Source organism: Lithobates pipiens, unplaced genomic scaffold, assembly GCF_037356315.1.
Source record: "Lithobates pipiens isolate NorthernLeopardFrog02 unplaced genomic scaffold, aLitPip1_a1.2 Scaffold_10, whole genome shotgun sequence".
Classification (NCBI taxonomy): Eukaryota; Metazoa; Chordata; class Amphibia; order Anura; family Ranidae; genus Lithobates; species Lithobates pipiens.
Window position 1 is genome coordinate 21,544,443 of NW_027507686.1, and position 20,311 is coordinate 21,564,753.

General features: G+C 45.4%; 1 protein-coding gene across 4 annotated transcripts; it reads left to right on the forward strand.

The window, feature by feature from the left end:
- The first annotated feature begins 915 nt into the window (after nt 1-915).
- On the forward strand, nt 916-20,061 carry NUDT19 (nudix hydrolase 19). 4 transcript variants are annotated; one of them, XM_077452554.1, is made up of 4 exons: nt 916-1,010; nt 10,493-11,246; nt 15,032-15,239; nt 19,785-20,061. In XM_077452554.1, the coding sequence occupies exons 2-4, from the start codon at nt 10,521-10,523 to the stop codon at nt 20,003-20,005; spliced, it is 1,155 nt and encodes a 384-aa protein (XP_077308680.1). In that variant the 5' UTR covers nt 916-1,010; nt 10,493-10,520; the 3' UTR covers nt 20,006-20,061. The 4 variants fall into 4 exon arrangements, with proteins under 4 accessions (XP_077308680.1, XP_077308671.1, XP_077308690.1 ...); XM_077452545.1 differs by having other exon boundaries at nt 921-1,010; nt 10,379-11,246; XM_077452564.1 differs by having other exon boundaries at nt 965-1,010; nt 10,382-11,246.
- Nucleotides 20,062-20,311: the final 250 nt, after the last annotated feature.

Below are 20,311 nucleotides of genomic sequence, written 5' to 3' on the forward strand. Positions count from 1 at the left end.
AAGAAGAACCCGCTCCAGGTGTCTACTACCTAATGATCTCTCCCCTCTCCTGGCGTGGGTGCGGCTCAATATGCAACCATATGCAAAAATTTAACAAAAAGGTCCGGATGGTCGCACTCAATGAAAATGATTTCTTTATTGTTATAATAAACCCCATGCACCAAGGATAAAACTACTGACGCATTTCACACTGCTATAGCAGGTGCTTATTCATAGCTAAGGATAAGCACCTGCTATAACGGTGTGAAACGCGTCAGTGGTTTTATCCTTGCTGCATGGGTTTATTATAACAATAAAGAAATAGTTTTCATCGGAGTGCGGCCATCCGGATCTTTTTGTTAAATTTTTTAAATACATTAACCACTAGCCGCCAAATCACGTTCCTGGTACCAGCCGTTGCCTATTTATAGTAAAATTTTCAATGTCTCTTGCAGTTGTGCACAATTTTAAAGCGTGACATATTTGGTATTTATTTACTCGGCGTGGCATCATATTATTTTTATATACTTTTACAGTATATATATTTATTTATATATTTTTTATTTTTTTGCATTAAAATTTATAAAAGTGTATTTCTTTCCCAAAAACTGCCTTTGAAAAAGCGCTGCACAAATACTATGTGACGTAAAAAATTTCAAATCCCACCAATTTATTCTCTAAGGCATCTGCTTTAAAAAAATTATAATAATCTTTGGGGGTTCTAACAAATTTTCTAGCAAAAATAAAACAGATTTTCACATGTGCACAAAAAAGCCTAGTCTTCAAAGTGGGTAAGAAATAACCTAGTGCATTACGTTACTCGGCTCAGCCACACGGTGGCGCTGTTGCCCACTCTCGTTCTCTGCTGCGGATATAATGTATCAGTTGCGTTCCTCTGTTGCCATGGAGACAGGTGTTACTGTAACCAGCAGCTGGGCTGGGCTCTCCCTCGCGCGGCATTCTGGGAGTTGCAGTCTTTGGGCTGACTACAGTAATGGCTTCCCCCTGAAGCAGGAAGGACACAGGCTGGGGTAAGGCTGCTATAATGTCACAGCAGTGACTTTCCTTAGAGTGTGTAGAAGGTGGCATGTAGGGTGTGCAGAGTGTGTGTGACATTAGAAGAGCTGTGCAGAGCAGTGTGTGTTATCATATTAGAATAAAAGAGAACCAATCATAGCTGGGCTTACATTACAAACCAAATATTTGTCTTAAAGTGACATTAAAGCCATTTTTTTGATATGAGATGCTCAGGCCACATGCACACTGCGTGTTTGCTCAGCGACTCAAAGCGCTTTTTTACTTTTGACAGGAGAAAAGGTGCTTAACCGCTCGCTGACCGCGCTACAGCCCAATGACAGCTACAGCGTGGCCGGCCAGTTCTGGGAGGGTGTAATATGAAGTCCTCCTGTGATCGTGCCCGTCACGTGCCAGCTGCGGCCCTCCGGACACTGCTGATCTCAGATTGAGGTAATGAGCCAATCAGCGGCTCCAATCATCCAAAGTCCAGGGCACTCTCAACAGTGCCCACCAGTTGTTCCAATCAGTGTCACCTATCAGTGCAGCCTCATAAGTGCCTCCTCATCAGTGTCACCTATCAGAGCCACCTATCAGTGCCCATCAGTGCAGCATCATAAGTGCCTCATCAGTGCTGCCAATCAGTGCCTCCTCATCAGTGTCACCTATTAGAGCCACCCACCAGTGCCCATCAGTACTGCCAATCAGTGCCCACCAGTGCCTCCTCATCAGTGTCACCTATCAGAGCCTCCTACCAGTGTCCCATCAGTACCACCTATCAGTGCAGCCTATCAGTTCCCATAAGTGCCTCCTCATCTGTGTCACCTATCAGTGCCCATCAGTACCGCCTATCAGTGCCCATCAGTTCAGCCTCTTCTGTGCCTCCTCATCAGCACTGCCAATCATTGCTTCCTCATCAGTGTCACCTATCAGAGCCGCCTACCAATGCCTATCAGTGCCCACCAGTGCAGCCAATCAGTGCCCACCAGTGCAGCCAATCAGTGCCTCCTCATCAGCGTCACCTATCAGAGCTGCCTACTAGTGCCCATCAGTACCGCTTATCAGTGCCTCCACATCAGTGTTATCTATCAGAACCGCCTACCAGTGCCCATCAGTGCTTCCTCATTAGTGTCACCTATCAGAGCCGCCTACCAGTGCCCATCAGTACTGCCTATCAGTGCCCATCAGTGCAACCTATGAGTGCCAATCAGTGCCTCCTCATCAGTGTAACCTATCAGAGCTACCTACCAGTGCCCACCCTATTAGTGCCCACCAGTGCTGCTAATCAGTGCCTCTTAGTGCCTCCAAATTAGTGTCACCTATCAGAGTCGCCTAACAGGGCCCATCAGTACCGCCTATCAGTGCTCAGCATTGCAGCCTCATCAGTGTTGTCAATCAGTGCTCATCAGTGCCTCCTCATAAGTGTCACCTATCAGATCTGCCTACCAGTGCCCATTGGTGCCTCCTCATCAGTGCCGCCAATCTGTGCCTTCTCAGTGTCACCAATCAGAACCGCCGAACACTACCACCTATCAGTGCCCATCAGTGCCTCCTCATCAATGCTCCCAACCAGTGCCTCCTCATTAGTGTCACCTATCAGAGTGGCCTATCAGTGCCCATCAGTTCTGCCACATCAGCGCACATCAGTGGCAAAAAATTACCTGTTTGCAAAATGTTGAAACTAGTTTTTAATTTTATTTACATTTTCGACCTGGGGATGTAGCGGAACCAGGACAGCGACCACATGCAAGGTGGTACCCGAGGAAGATGCAGGATCAGGCTGGCAGGACCTTACTGAAGAGGCATAGTCAGGATGGGAACCGAAGTCTTACACAGGAAGGCAAGCCAGTGAGTAGGCAGATGCGTGGTCAAGAACAGAGCCGGGGTGTGAACGTTCTCACTCAAGAGCCTGTTCGTTTCTGTGCAAACAAGCAGAACTATGTAACGTACTGGCAACTATGCCAGGATTTTCTTCCTCGCATTTACTTTTTAATTCTTCTGTTGCCTTTACAGCACATGCTCATGTTTGTTCCGAATAGTACCCTGACACCCAGTGGTGATCAAATACCGCCAAAAGAAAGCTCCATTTGTGTGAAAAAAAAATTATATTTGGGTACAGCTTTGCATGGGCGTGCAATTACCAGTTAAAGTCGCTCAGTGCTAAATAACAAAAAACGGCTCGGTCATGAAGGGGTAAAACCTTCCGGAGCTGAAGTGGTTTAAGTGATACTAAAGACTTTTTTTTTCTTTAAAAATAATTAACATGTTAGATGTAATGGTTTTGGAAAGAGCAGCCCCGATCCTCCTCTTCTCAGGTCCCTCTTCGGTGCTCCTGGCCCCTCCCACCTGTTAAATTCCCTCAGAGCAAGCAGCTTGCATTTGACGGTGCGACGGTGCGGCTCTCCTTCTGGGACGACGTCATATGACGGCGTCCCAGAACCGCCGCTCTTGCAGATTGCTAGGACACGGCGCAACCCCGATCTCTGTAAAGAGCCGCGTCCATGGCTCTTTAACCATGTGATCGGCTGTGTCCAATCACAGCCGATCACCTGTAAGCAAGGAAGTGCCGGTAATCAGCGCTCCTCACCTCAGACTAAAGCTGAACGATTCTGGCCAAAATCACGATTCTCGCAACGTAAAATCTTTCACATTATACAGAAAAAAAAAATGGGATAACTTTACTGGTTGTGTTTTTTTTTTTGTTTTTAATTCATTAAGGTAATTTAAAAAAAAAATGCATTTGAAAGATCACTACACAAATACAGTGTGATATAAAATATTGCAATAACCACCATTTTATTCTCTAGAGTGTCTACTAAAAAAATATATATAATGTTTGGGGGTTCTAAGTGACTTTCTAACAAAAAAAAAAAAAAATATATATATATATATATATATATATATATATATTTTAACTTGAAACCAACAAATGTCAGAAAAAGGTTTAGTGTTTAAAGTGGTTGTATACTCAATTTTTTAACTTTTACCTACAGGAAAGCCTATAATAAGGCTTACCTGTAGATAAAAAAAATATCTCCTAATCCTGTACGGTTTAGGAGATATTCCCCTCGGTATGCGCCGCTGACTGCAGTGGCGCATGCGCACAAGGGGATTCTCGGCCTGAAAATCCGGCAGTGGCCGACCGGCCGGAATGAAATCTCCCGCGCGCATGCGCAGGAGTGACGATATCACGGCTCCGGCCACTCACAGCGCCGGAGCCGCGATACCCGGAAGAAACGCCGAGGGAGCATGTCAGCTCCCTCGGCGTGGATTGGGCCAGATGTCGGGGCCTCGTTCTAAGGTAAGTATTTCATAATGAGCTAGTATGTGGTGCATACTAGCTCATTATGCCTTTTGCTTTGCAGGTGTTAAAAAAATAATAATAATTTGCGGGTTTACTCCCGCTTTAAGTGGTTAAACTTTTTTCACTTACAAGTCTATTCCATTGAGAAATTGTTACAATGTTTATACTTAAGTTCAACTGATAAAAGATGTTTTGATTCTTGGCAGACTGCCCAGTTTTTCTCATCTTTTTTTTTTTTTGAGGGCTGAGGCTTCAGAAGAGCAGAGAGAATTCTTTGCATAGAAAGAATTGTGAAACACTTTAGTCAAGATCTCGATAACGATTCTTGATGATTAATTGTGCAGCTCTTCCTCAGACTGATAGAATGTGTGGCGAGGAGAGCCGATCAGCGGCATCTCCACTCAGGGGGACATATAGGAATGTAATCAGGGCGCTGATCATCAGTGCCCTGATTACAATAAAGAAATACAGTGTCACCAATCAGTAATCAGTGCCCACAAGTGCCACAAATCAGTGCCCATTAGTGGTGCCAGTCAGTACGTGCAATCAATGCCCGTCACTGCTGTTGATCAGTGCCCATCAGAACCACCCGTCAGTGCTCATCAGTACCGCCTATCCCTGCCGCCTATCAGTGCCCACCAGTGCCACCTATCATTGCTCATCAGTGCCACATACCAGTGCCACCTATCAGTGTCCATAAGCGTGGCATATTAGTGCCTCCTCATCAGTGCAACTAAATCACTGCCCATAAGTGCCACCTCATCAATGCCCACCAGTTCAGCCTATCAGTGCCGCCTCATCAGCGCACATCAGTGAAGGCGAAAAATTATTTAGTTACAAAATTTACTGACAGAGAAAAGTAAAAAAACATTTCTTTTTCAAAAATTTTTGTAAAAAAGAAAAAACCCAGTAGTTTTTTTTAAATAGCACCAAAAGAAAGCTGTATTTGTGTGAAGAAAATCATAAAATATTTGTTTGGGTACAGTGTAGCACGACCGCGCAATTGTCATTCAAAGTGTGGCAGGGCTTGAAAGCTTAAAATTGGTCTGGGCAGGGGAGGGGGGGGGGGAGGGGGGTGTAAGTGCCCGGTAGGCAAGTGGTTAATGTTTTCTATTGGCCAGAATATTAGGTTGTCTAGTTTTAGCGTGCACTTATGCGCTGTTATGTGTGTTCGCACACGTTTTCTGCACAAACGCTCCTCTCCTGAATGTACTGGTATTACTAAGAATTTATGTAACTGTGGTTTTGTTTTTCAACCTTGTAAATGCTTCTCTTCTAAAACCCCTGTAAAAGCCTATGTGTACAATGGACACACACGAGCGGATGTACTAAAGGCAAATAGACTGTGTACTCTGCAAGTGCAGTTGCTCCAGAGATTACTAAATGAGGCAAAGCTTCATTATATATAATAATAATAATATTTTTTTTCACTTACTTGAAGCCGCTGTTGCTTGGCAGTCTTCCTAATCTGCCTCTTTCTATTCCGCGGCGCTTCCTCCTCTTTGGTGAGCGGCCCCCGTTGCCTTCTGGGACATGTGTGTGTGTCCCAGAAAACAACGAGGCCATTCACAAAGTGCCGCATGACTCGCACATGCGCAGCAGGAAACGGGCTGTGAAGCTGCAAGGCTTCACTGCCTGTTTCCCTTCGTTAAGATGGAGGCGCGGGCAGCCGATCCGATGGACGGATCGGCCTCGGGGCGGCCGACATCGCGGGATCGCTGGACAGGTAAGTGTCGTTATTAAAAGTCAGCAGCTACAGTGTTTGTGGCTGCTGACTTTTAAAAAAAAAAAAATTTTATTGGCCGGAACACCCCTTTAACTATTTCTCAGGAATGTCTGAGCCCCATCATTGCAACTATGATGAGTGCAATTCACAGGCTCCTGCAGACAGTACTTCTAGCTCTGTGTAATGGTTTTACACAGAGCAGCCCCGCTCCTCCTGCCTTCCTTCTGCCCCCCATAGCAAGCTGCTTACTATGAGGGCACTCGTGTGGGCTTGATCCCAAGCTGCACTGTGTGTGTCTATTGACGCACACAGTGCAACTTATCCCCGCCCTCGGCTTCCGCTTCACTGATTGACAATGGCTCCTGCCACTCTTACGGAATCCAGTGAGAAGAGAGAGGGCGAGAGTAACTATAACATGTTTGTTATTTAAAAAAAAGAACTTTTACCAGTGGCGGCTAGTGCTCCAGTTTGGGGGGCGGCAGACAGACCTGACCACAAACATCCCCCCGTCGCTTCAGCCCACCACCCCACCCTAACCCTCCCCCGTCACTCAAGCCTGACATCGCACTCCATAGCCACATCCGTCACTCCACGGTGGCCGGCTCATTCTCCCACCCGGCCAACGGGGTCTTAGAACTCCCGGCCAATGAGGTCTCAGGACCTGCTTCCTGATTGGCCGGAAGAATAAACAGGTAGACAGTAGCAAATATTAATTTGCTAATGTCAAACAACAGGGTGGGCCCAGGGTGCAGTGCTCTGTGTCCGGAGCCCACGCTTTTTTTGAAGCCTCCGGCTCTAATCATGTGTTTAAAAAAAAAACATATTGAAATCCATGCGTCTGGCGCCCTGCATGAAGATTAGGGGCTGGGCACATGGATTAGGGGGGCGCCACTGACCTTTACAATCACATTATTTGTAAGAGGACAAAAAAATTATTTTAGAATTGAAATGACCCGAGGCCGTCTCTGGAAACATGAGAATATTAGCAGCTACCTATATTATCATAGAGATTATCCAGTGCTGAACCTTGGACTGTGGACCTGGGGCATTGTGCTTTACGCTGACTTCATAGACACATATACAGCATACAGGTAAGGAATCTCTAATACCCTACCTAATACTCTCAGAATTTGGTGTTTTCTGGACAAAAGGCTCTTACAGAAGCTAAAATGCTATAACCACTTGAAGACCAGGCCTTTTCTGGCACTTTTTTGATAGAAAATTACTTATAACCCCAAACAGTATGTTTGGCCCTAGAGAATAAATTGGTGGATTTTGCAGTTTTTTTATGTCATGTATTTGCGCAGCGGTTTTTCAAATGCAATTTTGTGGGGAAAAAATACACTTTTTTTCATTTTAATGCAAAAAAACACAATACATAACCCAATTTTTTTTTTGTAAAATATAAGAGATGATGTTACACCGAGTAAAAAGATACTAAACATGTCATGCTACCAGCTGGCACATCAGTTTGCTTTAAAATTACACACCCCCATGCAACGGTGACAAACCACGTACATTTTACCATCCATAGGCGACGCTTTAAAAGCCTTTACAGGATACCACTTTAGATTTACACAGGAGGTCTGGTGCTAGAATACCTGCCCATGATCTGACGTTCGCGGTGATACCTCAGACACATGCGTGGGATGATCGCTGTTTGCGTTATCGATGTCATGCCATCACTTCTGGGTTACCATAGTGGAGACCCAATCAAAGCTGATCCCAGCTTTGTTTGGGTGTCTGACATGCCAGCTGGTAGCTCAGGTCTCCCAGTGGGACAGGAGAGACTGAGCAAGCCACAAAAGCTTGCTTGGGCTCGGGACATGCCCTCCTGCTGCTTGTAATAGCAATCGAGCAGCTAGTTAGCCGCTCTGATTGCTATTACAAGGGAGCTAACCTTTCAACCACTTGAAGACCGATGATGTACCAGATGCATGACTTGGTGGCAAGTGGATAAAGTAGCCCTTTACCTGTGTGGGGGTGGTGAAGATGGGCAACTAAGGGGAAAAAATAATCACTTCTATTTAAACTCTTTGATAAAGCACCATTTAAAAACATAAATAATAATCCTTGTTTTTGAGTCCAAGTCTTCATGAATAAATTCCTGACCAGTGGCGGCTGGCGCTCAATTTTTTGGGGGGAGAGGGGGGCAGCACGTGCACTACACCCCCCCCCCCCCAGTGAATGATCTTTCAGGTATGCGGCAATCAACTAGCCCCCCCCCCCCCCCCGCCACCCCAGTGCGCGATCCATGGCCTTACCTTATGTTGCGGTAAAGTTTTGGAGAGGAGACCGATGGTGAGCTGAATCTGGGGTAGGGCTCCAGGAAGAGGCTGTTGCTGATGGGGCCGTTGCCACGGCCGAACAGGAAACAGGTCTCAGGACCCACTTCCTGATTGGCCTGGAGGAGAAGCAGGAAGGCATTAGCGAATATTAATTCACTAATGGCACACAACTGGGGGGCTCAGGGCGCAGTGCTCTGTGCCTTGAGCCCACCCTTTTTTTAAAGGGGTTGTAAAGGTAAAAGTTTTTTCACCTTAATGCATTAAGGTAAAAAAAAATCCCACCCAGCCCCCCCCTTTTACTTACCTGACCCTTCGAAAGTCCTGTGCTTGCCCCCAACATCCTCTTCGCTACTCAGCCTGGCCGTTGATTGGTTACAGTGGATGGATTGAAAGCAGCGCAGCCATTGGCTCGCGCTGCTGTCAATCACATCCAATGACGTGGCGCGCCAGGGGGTGGGGCCGAGTGATACAGTGAGCAGCTATGGCCGCTGGCTTTATCACAGGAGCACGCCCGCAAGCACTCCTCACCATGCGAGGGAGCTCGGATGAAGGTGAGCAGTCCTTGCGGGGGGGGAGCCAAGACAGTTGCCGAGGGACCCCAGAAGAGCAGGTTTGGGGCCACTCTGTGCAAAACGAGCTGCACAGTGGAGGTAAGTATAACATGTTTGTTAGTTTAAAAAAAAAAATAATTACTTTTACAAACCCTTTAAGCCAATTAGAGCCTCAGGCTCTAATCATGTGCTTAAAAAAATAAATACTTGATGTGTACACTGACTGATTTATGTAAGCAACGCTGTGTTTACCTGCTTGTTTATACTATGAATATTTGAAAAAATAAAAATAAATACTCGTGCTTAAAAAAATAAATAAAATAAAACCCCCATTGAAATCCGTGTGTCTGGCATCCTCCATGAATATTAGGGGCTAGGTGCATGGATTAGGGGGCGCCACTGACCTTTACAAACGCATTCATTAATGAGCGGTCCGAGACTGCTCCTGACATGTCACATTATAAAACAACTGTATTATTTTTTCAGAAAAGCTCCACCTGTCCAAAAAGCCATCTTTAAAGTGGTTGTAAACCCTAAAAAAACAAACAAAAAACAAAACAAAAAAATCCTGCAAGACAAAGGCATAATGAGCTAGTATGCATAGCATACTAGCTCTTTATGAATTGTTTACTTGAGATCGAAGCCCCCGCAGTGGTCCTCATTCACAGATGCGGCGGCCGACATCGCTCCCGGAGTTACTTCCGGGTATCGTGGGCTCCGGCGCTGCATGCGCGCGGGAGCTGCCGGTAAGGGCACATGCTAACTGAAGCAATGGCATTGCTTCAGTTTGCTTCAGTGCACATGTGCCGATGACGTCGGCACATGCAAAAACAGGGATATCCCCTAAACCATGTAGATTTAGGAGATATCCAGGGTAGCTACAGGTAAGCCTAAGTATAGGCTTACCTGTAGCAAACAGTGGTTGTAAAGGGTTTGCAACCACTTTACGCTCCAGTCCAGTGACTTTTCTAGCCTGAGATGGTGTCATCTGTCTGCTGCAGGCAGGAGGAAGCATTTCCTCCGTCTCTCCTCCCCTAGAAATCAGAATGCAGCATTATTTGTCGTAAGTCACAAGGTGAGAAGCTGCAGCAGGGGCTGATCTGTGCCTACCAGACATTTATAAACACAAGAAAGAACTGTAAAGGTGTCAGGATTTATGTGTCATTTCGGCATCTCCGTCCGGGAAGGAGATGGTGACCCTGAATGATGCCTGATCAAAGATGGCGCCATCTTTCTGGAGAGGAAAGCAGATGAAGACATTGTCAGGGGGAGTACTGTGGTCTCTGTGAAAGGTAATAAATACATGGAAATGTTACACTGACACATTCCTCAGCATGCAAGAAAACATATATCATATGCTAGGGCTACTTTGAATTATATTTCTAGTCATTGCTACAAATTTTAGCCTGTTTTGTGCATGATGCTTGTAATTTACAAACACTTATCTTCTAAAATAATATCAAAAATTATATTTTTATACAATTTTTTTTATATTTATTTTTGTCTTGTTTTTTAGCAGTATTCTTTTATATCATAGCTGGATCTACTGAATAAGCAACATGGTGACGAGACCCTTCCTGAATCCTCTGCTTTGATATTGGATCCATTAATATTTTTTCCTTTTTTTTAGAAGGAAAAAAAACATTGAAGATTTGAAAATGAACAACACGCTACAACACTGGAGGGAAGCCGCCACCCTGATTTTAGCTGCCGGTATGCAACATGGAAACGTCATTCCCAAAATGGCGTCTCAGATGTCATGGAACGACCGTAGAAAAAGTAGGTTTGATTACGAGGTGTTATTACTGAAGCGCAGCCAGAAGAGCAGCTTCATGCCCAATGCCTTTGTGTTCCCTGGCGGGGTGGTCGATGTCTCCGACTTCTCCAACGACTGGATCCAAGTCTTCCAGAGACACGCCAACAAACCAAACTTCGGCCTGGGTGTGGTCAGGCAGCCCTCCGGCACCAGGTCTCCTATGTTTGTTACGGACAGGATGAAATTCGGGTCGGTGATCCCGGGGGAGGTCGCCTTCAGGATCTGTGCCATCAGAGAGACCTTCGAGGAATCTGGAATACTTCTGGTGGTTCCCGACAGTGCCGAAGTTGACGCTAACCAAGACCTCACAGATGCTTATGGACAAGATGGAGAGGAAATGGCTAAGTGGAGGGAGGAGGTCCAGAACAATCCGCTGCAGTTTATTGAGATGTGCAAGGAACTGCGTTGTGTTCCGAATATCTGGGCGCTGCACGAGTGGGGAAACTGGCTGACACCTGTGTTTTCCACGAGTACTCGGGCCAGACGCTTCGACACCGCCTTCTACATTGCCTGTTTGCAGAAGAAGCCAGTCACCACAGATGATCAAAAGGAAATGTCTTCCTTTAACGTGAGTTCCAGAGTGTTATGGGTTAAAATGGACCTGTCCAGAACTGTTTATTTATGTATTACAGGTATTTATATCATGTTTACACTTTATGCAGTGTTTCGCCTCCTGTACGTTCACATCAGTCCCCGCCCTCGAGGAACTTAGGCTACTTTCACGCTGAGGCAGTTTTCAGATGTTTTATAGATAGAATAGCACCTGTAAAGCACCTAAAAACTGCCTCCCATGTCCCTCCAGTGCGAAAGCCCGAGTGCTTTCACACTGGGGCCGTGCACTTGCGGGTCAGAAAAAAAAGGCCTGCAAGCAGCATCTTTGGGGCAGTGTAGGAGCGGGGTATACAGCGCTCCTGCACTGCCCCTGCCCATTGCAATGAATGGGCAGCATTTCTGAAGCACCTGAAAAGCATGTCGGAAGCACCACAACACAGGCGCTTTTAACCCGTTCTTAGGGGTTAAAAGCGCCCCGCTAGCGGACGAAAAGCGTCGCATAAACGCAAAAAAAAAAAATCATTAAATTGTAAAAATAAACAATATGTAAAAATAAAAACTACTGACACCATCCACTGCCCTACTGACACCATCACTGCCACATACTCCCTGCCCCTTCCCCAGAAGCGCTGTGAAAATTAAATTTTTTGCATTATTGTAAAATGACAGCAGCAGGAACTGTTCCTCCCTCCGTGTGGGCATCATATGACGTTGTCTGCTTCCCGGCATTGTTGAGAGCGCAGGGGTGTGCGCTCGCCCCATCACTGGGGAACCGGTGCGTGTTCCCGGCGGCTGCGATGTCCGCCGGGCACCCACGATTGCCCGGTAACAGAGCCATGTCCTGTCACGTCCTGTCAGGGGAGAGGAGAACTGATCGTATGTTTCTTGTACAAAGGAACACCGATCTGTCTCCTCCCCTCACAGTGAGATTCACTCCCTAGGACACACATTTAACCCCTGCAGCACCCCCTAGTGTTAAACCCTTCCCTGTCCGTCACATTTATACAGTAATCGGTGAATTTTTTATAGCACCAATCACTTTATAGATGTGAATGGTCCCAAAATAGTGTCAAAAGTGTCCGATCTGTCTGCCTGGGCTCTTGACGTCACTTCCCTTCGGCGCAGGAAGGGCTCAGCTCTGCTCCCTCCCTCTTTTCAATCATCTGGGACACGTGACAGGTCCCAGATGATTGCACAGCCAATGACGGCTGAACGGAGGGGGAGGCGAGCGGGGCTTCGATCCCCTGCATCGCTAGACCCTGGGACAGGTAAGTGTCCGATTATTAAAAGTCAGCAGCTGTGGTATTTGTAGCTGCTGACTTTAATTTATTTTTTTTATAATGGGAACATCTCTTTAAGGAAAATAATTAACAACAAAATTGTAAAAAATAGTAGAGAAAATAATAAAAACAAAAAACTACTGACACACTCCACTACTCCCACCCCCCAATCACTATGAAAAACAAAAATTTTTTTTAAAAAAAATAATGAAAAAATAAAAGTGTAAAAACATAATAATAAAAATAAAGAACTACTGACACCGTCCACTGCCCTACTGACACCATCCTGCACATACTACTGACCGCTGTACACGCCACACTCCTCACATGCACATTATACCCACCTACATACACTCCACACTCCTCTCCTGCACGTACTACCCACCGCCATTAAATCCGCACCGTACATTCCCTATTTAACATTACTACATTCTGCATGTAAGTCATCTCAGACTCTATAAAACCACACCCCATTTAAGCCATGCTCTATATGTAGCACGGTTTAAGCCACGCTCACCTCCCTGAAATTAGTTTTTGCAGGTCGTGATGTCTGTCTTCATGATTAAAAAAAAACTGAAATAAAATGAATTAAAGAGGAAGTAAAGGCACTTAAAAAAAATAAAATAATGCAACCTGCAAGGCAAAGGCATAATGAGCTAGTATGCATAGCATACTAGCTCATTATGAATAACTTACCTGAGAATGAAGCCCCCGAAGCGGTCCTCCGTCTTCATTTTCGCCGCTGCCATGTATCCCGGAGTGACTTCTGGGTCTTGCTGCTCCGGCGCTGTGATTCGCCAGAGCCGCGATTACGCCACTCCCGCACATGCGCACGGGAGCCAACACAAGCGGCATATCGCCGCGATCTGCGGCCTGCCCAGTGCGCCTGCGCGCCGCTGGCTACGACTCATGCGCCGTAGACAGCGGTGGCTGTCTTTTTGTAAATATCTCCTAAACCGTATAGGTTTAGGAGATATTTCTTGGACCTACAGGTAAGCCCTAATCTAGGCTTACCTGTAGGTCAAAGTGGTTTGTACGGGTTTACAACCACTTTAGGCTGGGTTCACACTGAAGCGATGCGGGAACGCCGCGAATCTGCGGCGTTTTCCCGCATCGCATGCCTCCCGCTTCACACTGTCCTATGCGGACTGCTGGGAGTGTCAGTGAAATGTTAATGACACCCCCAGATCAGTTCGCATATCGCAGTGCGATCTGCAAACTCGGACAGGAATCAGATCGCATGGTGTGAACACCCATGCGATCCGATTCTGCTGTGGACCAAAAAAAGGGTCCTGTGCGAGTTTGGAGCGGGTGCGATGCGAATTCAGCCATACTATCTGTATGGCTGAACTCGCATCGCTACAGAGATCGGATGTGATTTGCACTGCAGTGCGGTGCGAATCACATCCGGTTCTCGCTGCCGCAGCAGTGTGTACCCAGCCTTAAGGAGACAGGCCAGGGACAGTCAGGCTGGGGAGGAAAGTAGTAGTTGTAAAAATCCTTGTAATGTGTATGGTATAACCAACTAGGATTGTTGTCAACATGGGCGTCCGCAGGTAGGGGCAAGGGGGGTCAAGTGCCCCCCCTAAAATCAGGGATCAGATCTTAAATTCAACACAGTTCCATCGCTATCAGGGTGTGGGCAGACCACACCCGTGTGCAACCCGCCAGTGGGGTGACACCATCAAGGTTCTCTATCAGTGTAGTGTGACTGCGGGCTCTTTTTCCTGCTCAGTCCAGTAGAGAACTCGGTGGTGCTGTGACAGGCGAAAGGCAAGCTATCAAGGATTCCCCCGGTCACCCCCCTTCTCCCGTCAGGGAGAAGAGACAATGGCTCTCACCAGGTTCCTCGCCCAGCTTCCTGCCCGCTCAGTTCCTTTGCCATTGGCCATAACTGAGGGCCAATCAAAGGAGGCTAGGACTGGAGAGTATCATGGGACATGTAGTCTCAAAGATTGGTGGCCCCATTTTCCAAAGAGAGGAGGCTACAGCTTGATCAAGAGAGAGATTGAGAGACTGCAGCCTGGAAAAAAGCTTAGGGAGAGAGTGCTACAGGAAAAGGAACGATGAGTGTGCTGGGCAGAAACCAGAGAGAGAGAGCCACGCTGCCCAGCGCCACCAGAGAGAGAGCTACACTGCCCCACACCACCAGAGAGAGCCACGCTGCCCAGCACCACCAGAGAGAGAAAGACTGAGCCACTACCAGGGTACAGATATGCTACACTACTGACCAGAGTTGCCCCCAGGGAACCCAGAGTGAGCGATCGTCCAGCCGGATCACTCATGTAAGTTTCGCTGGCCATTATCCATTACTTATCCTAGGGATTGTACTATGTCTGCAGTCTCTGACCATGATAATGTGATAATGACATTGTCGAAAAGGGGCGGCGCATGGGTGACCCTAAAATTATGCCCCCCCTGAAAAAAGTTCTGCGGACGCCCATGGTTGTCAACCCCCCCGGCAATAGGCGGGCTCAATACATTTTTGTAAACTGCGACTGTATTCTGCTTTCTGTTTTAGTGGTGGACTCCTCAGGAAGCCATAGAAGAGTACAGGACTCAGACAACATGGATTCCTCCTCCGCAGTTCTATGATCTAAGCAGATTATGTAATTTCACCAGCATTCATGAGCTCCACAGATTCAGTTACAATCGTGCCCTGGAAGGATGTGAAAGGTGGATGCCGGTTTTAGTGCACGCTGAGGATGGTATGGTACATACAATGCCAGGTAAAATTTCTCTTCTTCCTTTCTCCTCCACACATAGGAATGATATTTGAATCTAAAGATCGATGCGCCAAATTGAGTCCAAAATGTGTTTTTATTTCACAACTGCTAACTTCAGGATGCCATACATAGCAGGATTCAGGATTCCCCCTTCATCAGGGTTTAAGAAAGTAGGGAATCAGCTGGCATAGACTCAAACTGTTTCTTGAAATCTGAATAATAAAAAGAACTTATGTAACATTCAGCAGCTGGTTTAGGCTAGCAGTGAGGCTTTAGGGAGCTTAAACCAGCTGCTGAATTTTAGTCCACCGAAATCATCCAGTCTTTTGGTTGAATTATCTGGATTATGATAGGGAGAGACTCCATCTTGAATCGCTCTACCCGGATAAATTGGTTCAGCTTCTTGAGGTCGATCACTGGTCTGAAGCCCCTTGTTTTTTTCCAGACCAGGAAGAGTGGCGAACAAAAGCCTGTAAACAATTGACAGGCCACAACTAATATGATTGCCCCCCTATATTTAAACAGTCCCAATATAATAAAAAAAAAGAGAAAAAAAAAGGAAGAAAGTGTTTCACCATGATTTATTATATTGGGACTGTATACATATGAATTACACAACTTTTTTATTAAATTTTATATTCCACAAACAGTTTACATTTATTATTGGATTAATATATTTTTCACAATGACACTTTGATATACGTGGGCATATTGCACTATAATGTAGTAGCGGGTGGTGTTTTTTTTGTTTGGGCGGGGCAGAAAACAACCACCCCTCCCCCCCCCACGGCACCTCAACTCCCCGCTGTCTGCCAGTCCACTGGCACTTACCCCATTGGCGGCAGGGATCGGCGGGCACATCGGGGATCAGCGGCCACACAGCATCAGGGATCGGCAGGCATATCGGGCAGTGTCTCCTGTGTCCTCTTCTCCTCTGAGATGACGACGGTTTCCGCTGCGCATATCCTCCCCTCCTCCTAGGTATCCAATAGGTTTGCCTGACCTTTCAGCCAATCGGGAATTGGGTAACAGACCCGCACTTCCTGATTGGCGGAGATGCCATTCAGCATTAGAAAAGCGAAAATTTATTTGCTTTTCTAACACACCTCGGTGGGCTCCAAGCACAATGCTCTGCGCTCCGAGTCCACCCTATTTTGAAGCCTATTAGAGCCTATGGCTCTAATCAAGTGCTTAGAAAAAAAAACCCACTGCTGTAATTCTTGCGCCCAGCGTCCTGAAAGGGGCCGGACGCGTGAATAGGGGGTGGCCATGGCGGCCGTGGATAGATTCATGCTATGCATAAATCTATACATTAACCATATAGGGGGGTGGCGTGGATAGAGGGAGGGGTGCCCGTGCACCCTTAATGGATGGGCTGCCCCTACTATAAGTATGTTGAAGAGAATATATCATACGTTTTATGTGACATACAGCACTAATAGTAGCACTGATATTAGGATGAATCACACATTTTAGCGCAGCTCTGTCTTTGGATAAATTTAGGTTATGGTAATAGTAAGAAATATTCAGGTAAATAAAAAAAATAAAAAATTTGTCCTGAAAAAAAACAAGGTATGTACAGTTTTACTAACACAGGTCAAAATTGCAAAATTGTGCTTAGGCTTTAAAGTAGAACTACAGGCAAACCTTTCTTTTTTTTTTCATTTTGGATAGAGTAAGGGTGGGTTATAACCCCTGTAGGAATTAAAGGGGTTGTAAAGGTTCATTTTTTAGTTTCTAAATAGGTTCCTTTAAGCTAGTGCATTGTTGGTTCACTTATCTTTTCCTTTGGTTTCCCTACTAAATGTTTTTTTTCTTTGTTTTCTTTGTCTGAATTTCTCACTTCCTGTTCCTCCTCAGTAAGCTGTTCTGGCTGACTAACCACCGCTCGAAAGATGGTGTGAAGTTTACTGAGGAGAAACAGGAAGTGAGAAATTCAGACAAAGAAAAAAAACATTTAGAAGGAAAATCTAAGGAAAAGGTAAGCGAACCAACAATGCACTAGCTTAAAGGAACCTATGTAGAAAATAAAAAATGAACCTTTACAACCCCTTTAAAGCTGATTTCCACTAGTTTTTACGTTTATTGAATGTCAGCAGCATCTATTTTAATAAACACACACTCACCTGTCCCAGGATCCAGCAACACAGCCACCCGAAGCCTCGCTCCTCTCCCTCTCCTCTCTACGGCATGTAAAGGGGGTGAGGAGTGCTTAAAGCAGAAGTTCCACCTTTTGGTGTAACTCCGCTTTCATTTTGACCTCTGCGTCCCAATGGGGAGATTTATCTTCACTTCCTGTCCTAAACAGCAAAAACCAAGCTAAAACAGCAAGTGGGATGAAATCCCTGCAAATAAAGGAAAACTCTTGGGGACCCCCAGGTCACGAGAACTAGTGTCCCCACCGGAAGATTTACCCTCTATTACTTTTCTGGGGACAACTCAAAATTTGGGATTTTCTTTTACTTTCGATGATAATGGTTAACAGGACAAATAGAGAGGGGGGAATCTCCCTAATGGGGGGCACAGACAGCAATAAAAACTGACAGGTGTTCTGATCCCTCTCCACTCTATGCAAAACTATAAAAAAAAGGTTTGCCTTTAGTCATACTTCAAGATTTGTTTTTCCCTCTGTCATTAAAGTGGAGTCCCAGCCAAAATATGACTTTTAAGATAAAAAAAACCCCTAGAATACTCATTCCTCTGCAATGTAACAAAGGTATGCTGTAAACTATGCCCAGTTTTTTATGTGTGCAGCATCGTTTTCTTACTTTGTGAAGTTCCTGCACAGCGTGGCCGTCTCCAGTGTGGGCATCTGAAACCACAGTGTCCTCCTCCATGGATACCGATCTCACGCATGTGCAGTGTGGTGCAATCTTGGTCAGCTTGGCATGGCCAAGTGACCAAGTTCTATGCCAAGCTGACCAAGATATCCCAGGAGCCAATGCAAAACCAGAAATGATGTCTGCCGCTACTAAAGGAGGAAGTGAAATTAGATATATGCTTAAATCACAGTGGTGTAGCGGGTAGCACTCTTGCCTAAGCAGTAAAAAGGGTCGCTGGTTTGAACCCCAACCATGACACTACCTGCCTGGAGTTTGCATGTTCTCCCTGTGCCTGCGTGGGCTTCCTCCGGGTACTCCGGTTTCCTCCAACACTCCAAAGACATGCAGGTAGGTTAATTGGCTTCTGTCAAAATTGTCCCTAGTATATGAATGTGAGTTCGTGACCTTAGATTGTAAGCTCCTTGAGGGTAGGGACTGGTGTGAATGTATAATGTAAAGCGCTGCGTAAATTGATGGCACTATATAAGTACCTTAAATAATAAATAATAATCAGGTAAATGAACAGAAATAAAAAAAAATTGCCAATTCATTTTAACCACTTCAATACCTTAGGGTATCATATGAAGTGCTTGACTTTGTGTGGGGATATCTGAATGATGCCTGCAGCTACAGGCATCATTCAGATATTCTTTCCAGCCGGCGATTCTGTGCATGATAATAACGATCATAGTGGCAGTTCCGCTGCTTGATCGTTCTTATAGGCGATGGGAGGGGACGTTCCCCTCCCCCTCCCGCCACCATCTGGTGCTTCTCTGGACTCTCCCATGCCAGTCCGGGAAGGACGACGACGATAGAGATTTCCTGGTGACCAGTTAGTCACCAGTCCTCTCTATGAGTCCGGAAAGGATGACGACAATAGAGATTTTTGGTGACCAGTTGGTCAACAGTGTTCTCTATGAGTCCCGGGCGCGACATTATGACGTCACGCTCGGGTTCCTGGAAGTAAACAAAGCCGCGATCGCGGCTGTCAGCATGAGATCGGTGAATTTTGTTTTTCAATCTCATGCTTTCCAGCCTGGAGGAGAGATGTGGGGTTTTATTGACCCCGCATCTCTCCATAAAGAGGACCTTTTACAATAGATTCCTATTACAAGGGATGTTTACATTTCTTGTAATAGGAATAAAAGTGATCAAAAAAAAGTGTAAAAATAAAAAAAGTTACGTAACATCTTTCACATTATACAAAAAAAATTGGGCTAACTTTACTGTTTTCTTATTTATTTATTTTTAAATAAATTCTTTTTATTATTTTCAAAATAAAAATTTACAAAACAAAGCCCTTTGGCCATTCCCGGGCTCGCATAACATAAAACAGTAAAACAGTAGGTAAGGCATAACAACCTAACTGTTTTCTTATTTTTTAATTACCGTGCAAGATAAAAAGTTGCAATGACCACCATTTTATTCCCTAGGGTGTCTGCTATATAAAAAAAAAAACATATGTAATGTTTGGGGGTTCTGAGTAATTTTCTAGCAAAAAAATGATGATTTTTACACGTAGGAGAGAAGTGTCAGAATAGGCCTGGTATTGAAGTGGTTAAGGATGCACATTAGTGCTGCATGGTGAGGAGTGAAAAATGTGGGTGGAACTCCACTTTAAGAGGTTAATGATATGTTAATGAACATAGATGTGCGTGTCATACCTGCCTGGAGTTTATTAATAATGGAAGTTTATTGTCCCTGTTTTTCTCTTTTTGCTGGGCAGGTGATGACCTGTACCCCGAGGATCCGGACCTCACAGGACCTAAAACGTATTCCTCAAATAAAACCATCAGGGCTCTTGTCCAGGAAGGGGGCTGTCTTCATCGATTAATTCAGATTGATGGTGTTCCAAAGTTCTTTATAAACCTCCAGCCAAAATATAAACACGTCAATCCACTGCTAACAGATCTCAGTCGTGATCCAGAGCCCAAGAGCAAAATTTAAATTTTTACATTTTATGACATTTGTAATTATTTCTTAATAAAATAGGCTGGACTGGATGCTTGTGGTGTTGATCTCATTGCAATTCATGTGCAGGTCATGGCCTGGGGGAAACCATTGTGTTGGTAAGGTGACTAGGATGCAGAGTGCATTATGCTCAGGTTTTGGGTTCAATTTCCTATCAATTTCATTTTAAGTTATAAAATGGCTGAATTACAAAGAGTCTCATGCATAGATGTTTCTGAAGGAAGAACTGTTCTGGTTCTTATAGCAGCCAATCAGATTCTTTGGCCTTAGTCATAAAGGCAC

Coding starts and splice junctions, on each gene's coding strand:
- NUDT19 (XM_077452554.1), top strand. CDS start 10,521: ATGAACAACACGCTACAACACTGGAGGGAAGCCGCCACCCTGATTTTA. Junction 11,247..15,031: donor AGGAAATGTCTTCCTTTAAC/GTGAGTTCCAGA, acceptor TTTCTGTTTTAG/TGGTGGACTCCTCAGGAAGC. Junction 15,240..19,784: donor TATGGTACATACAATGCCAG/GTAAAATTTCTC, acceptor TTTGCTGGGCAG/GTGATGACCTGTACCCCGAG.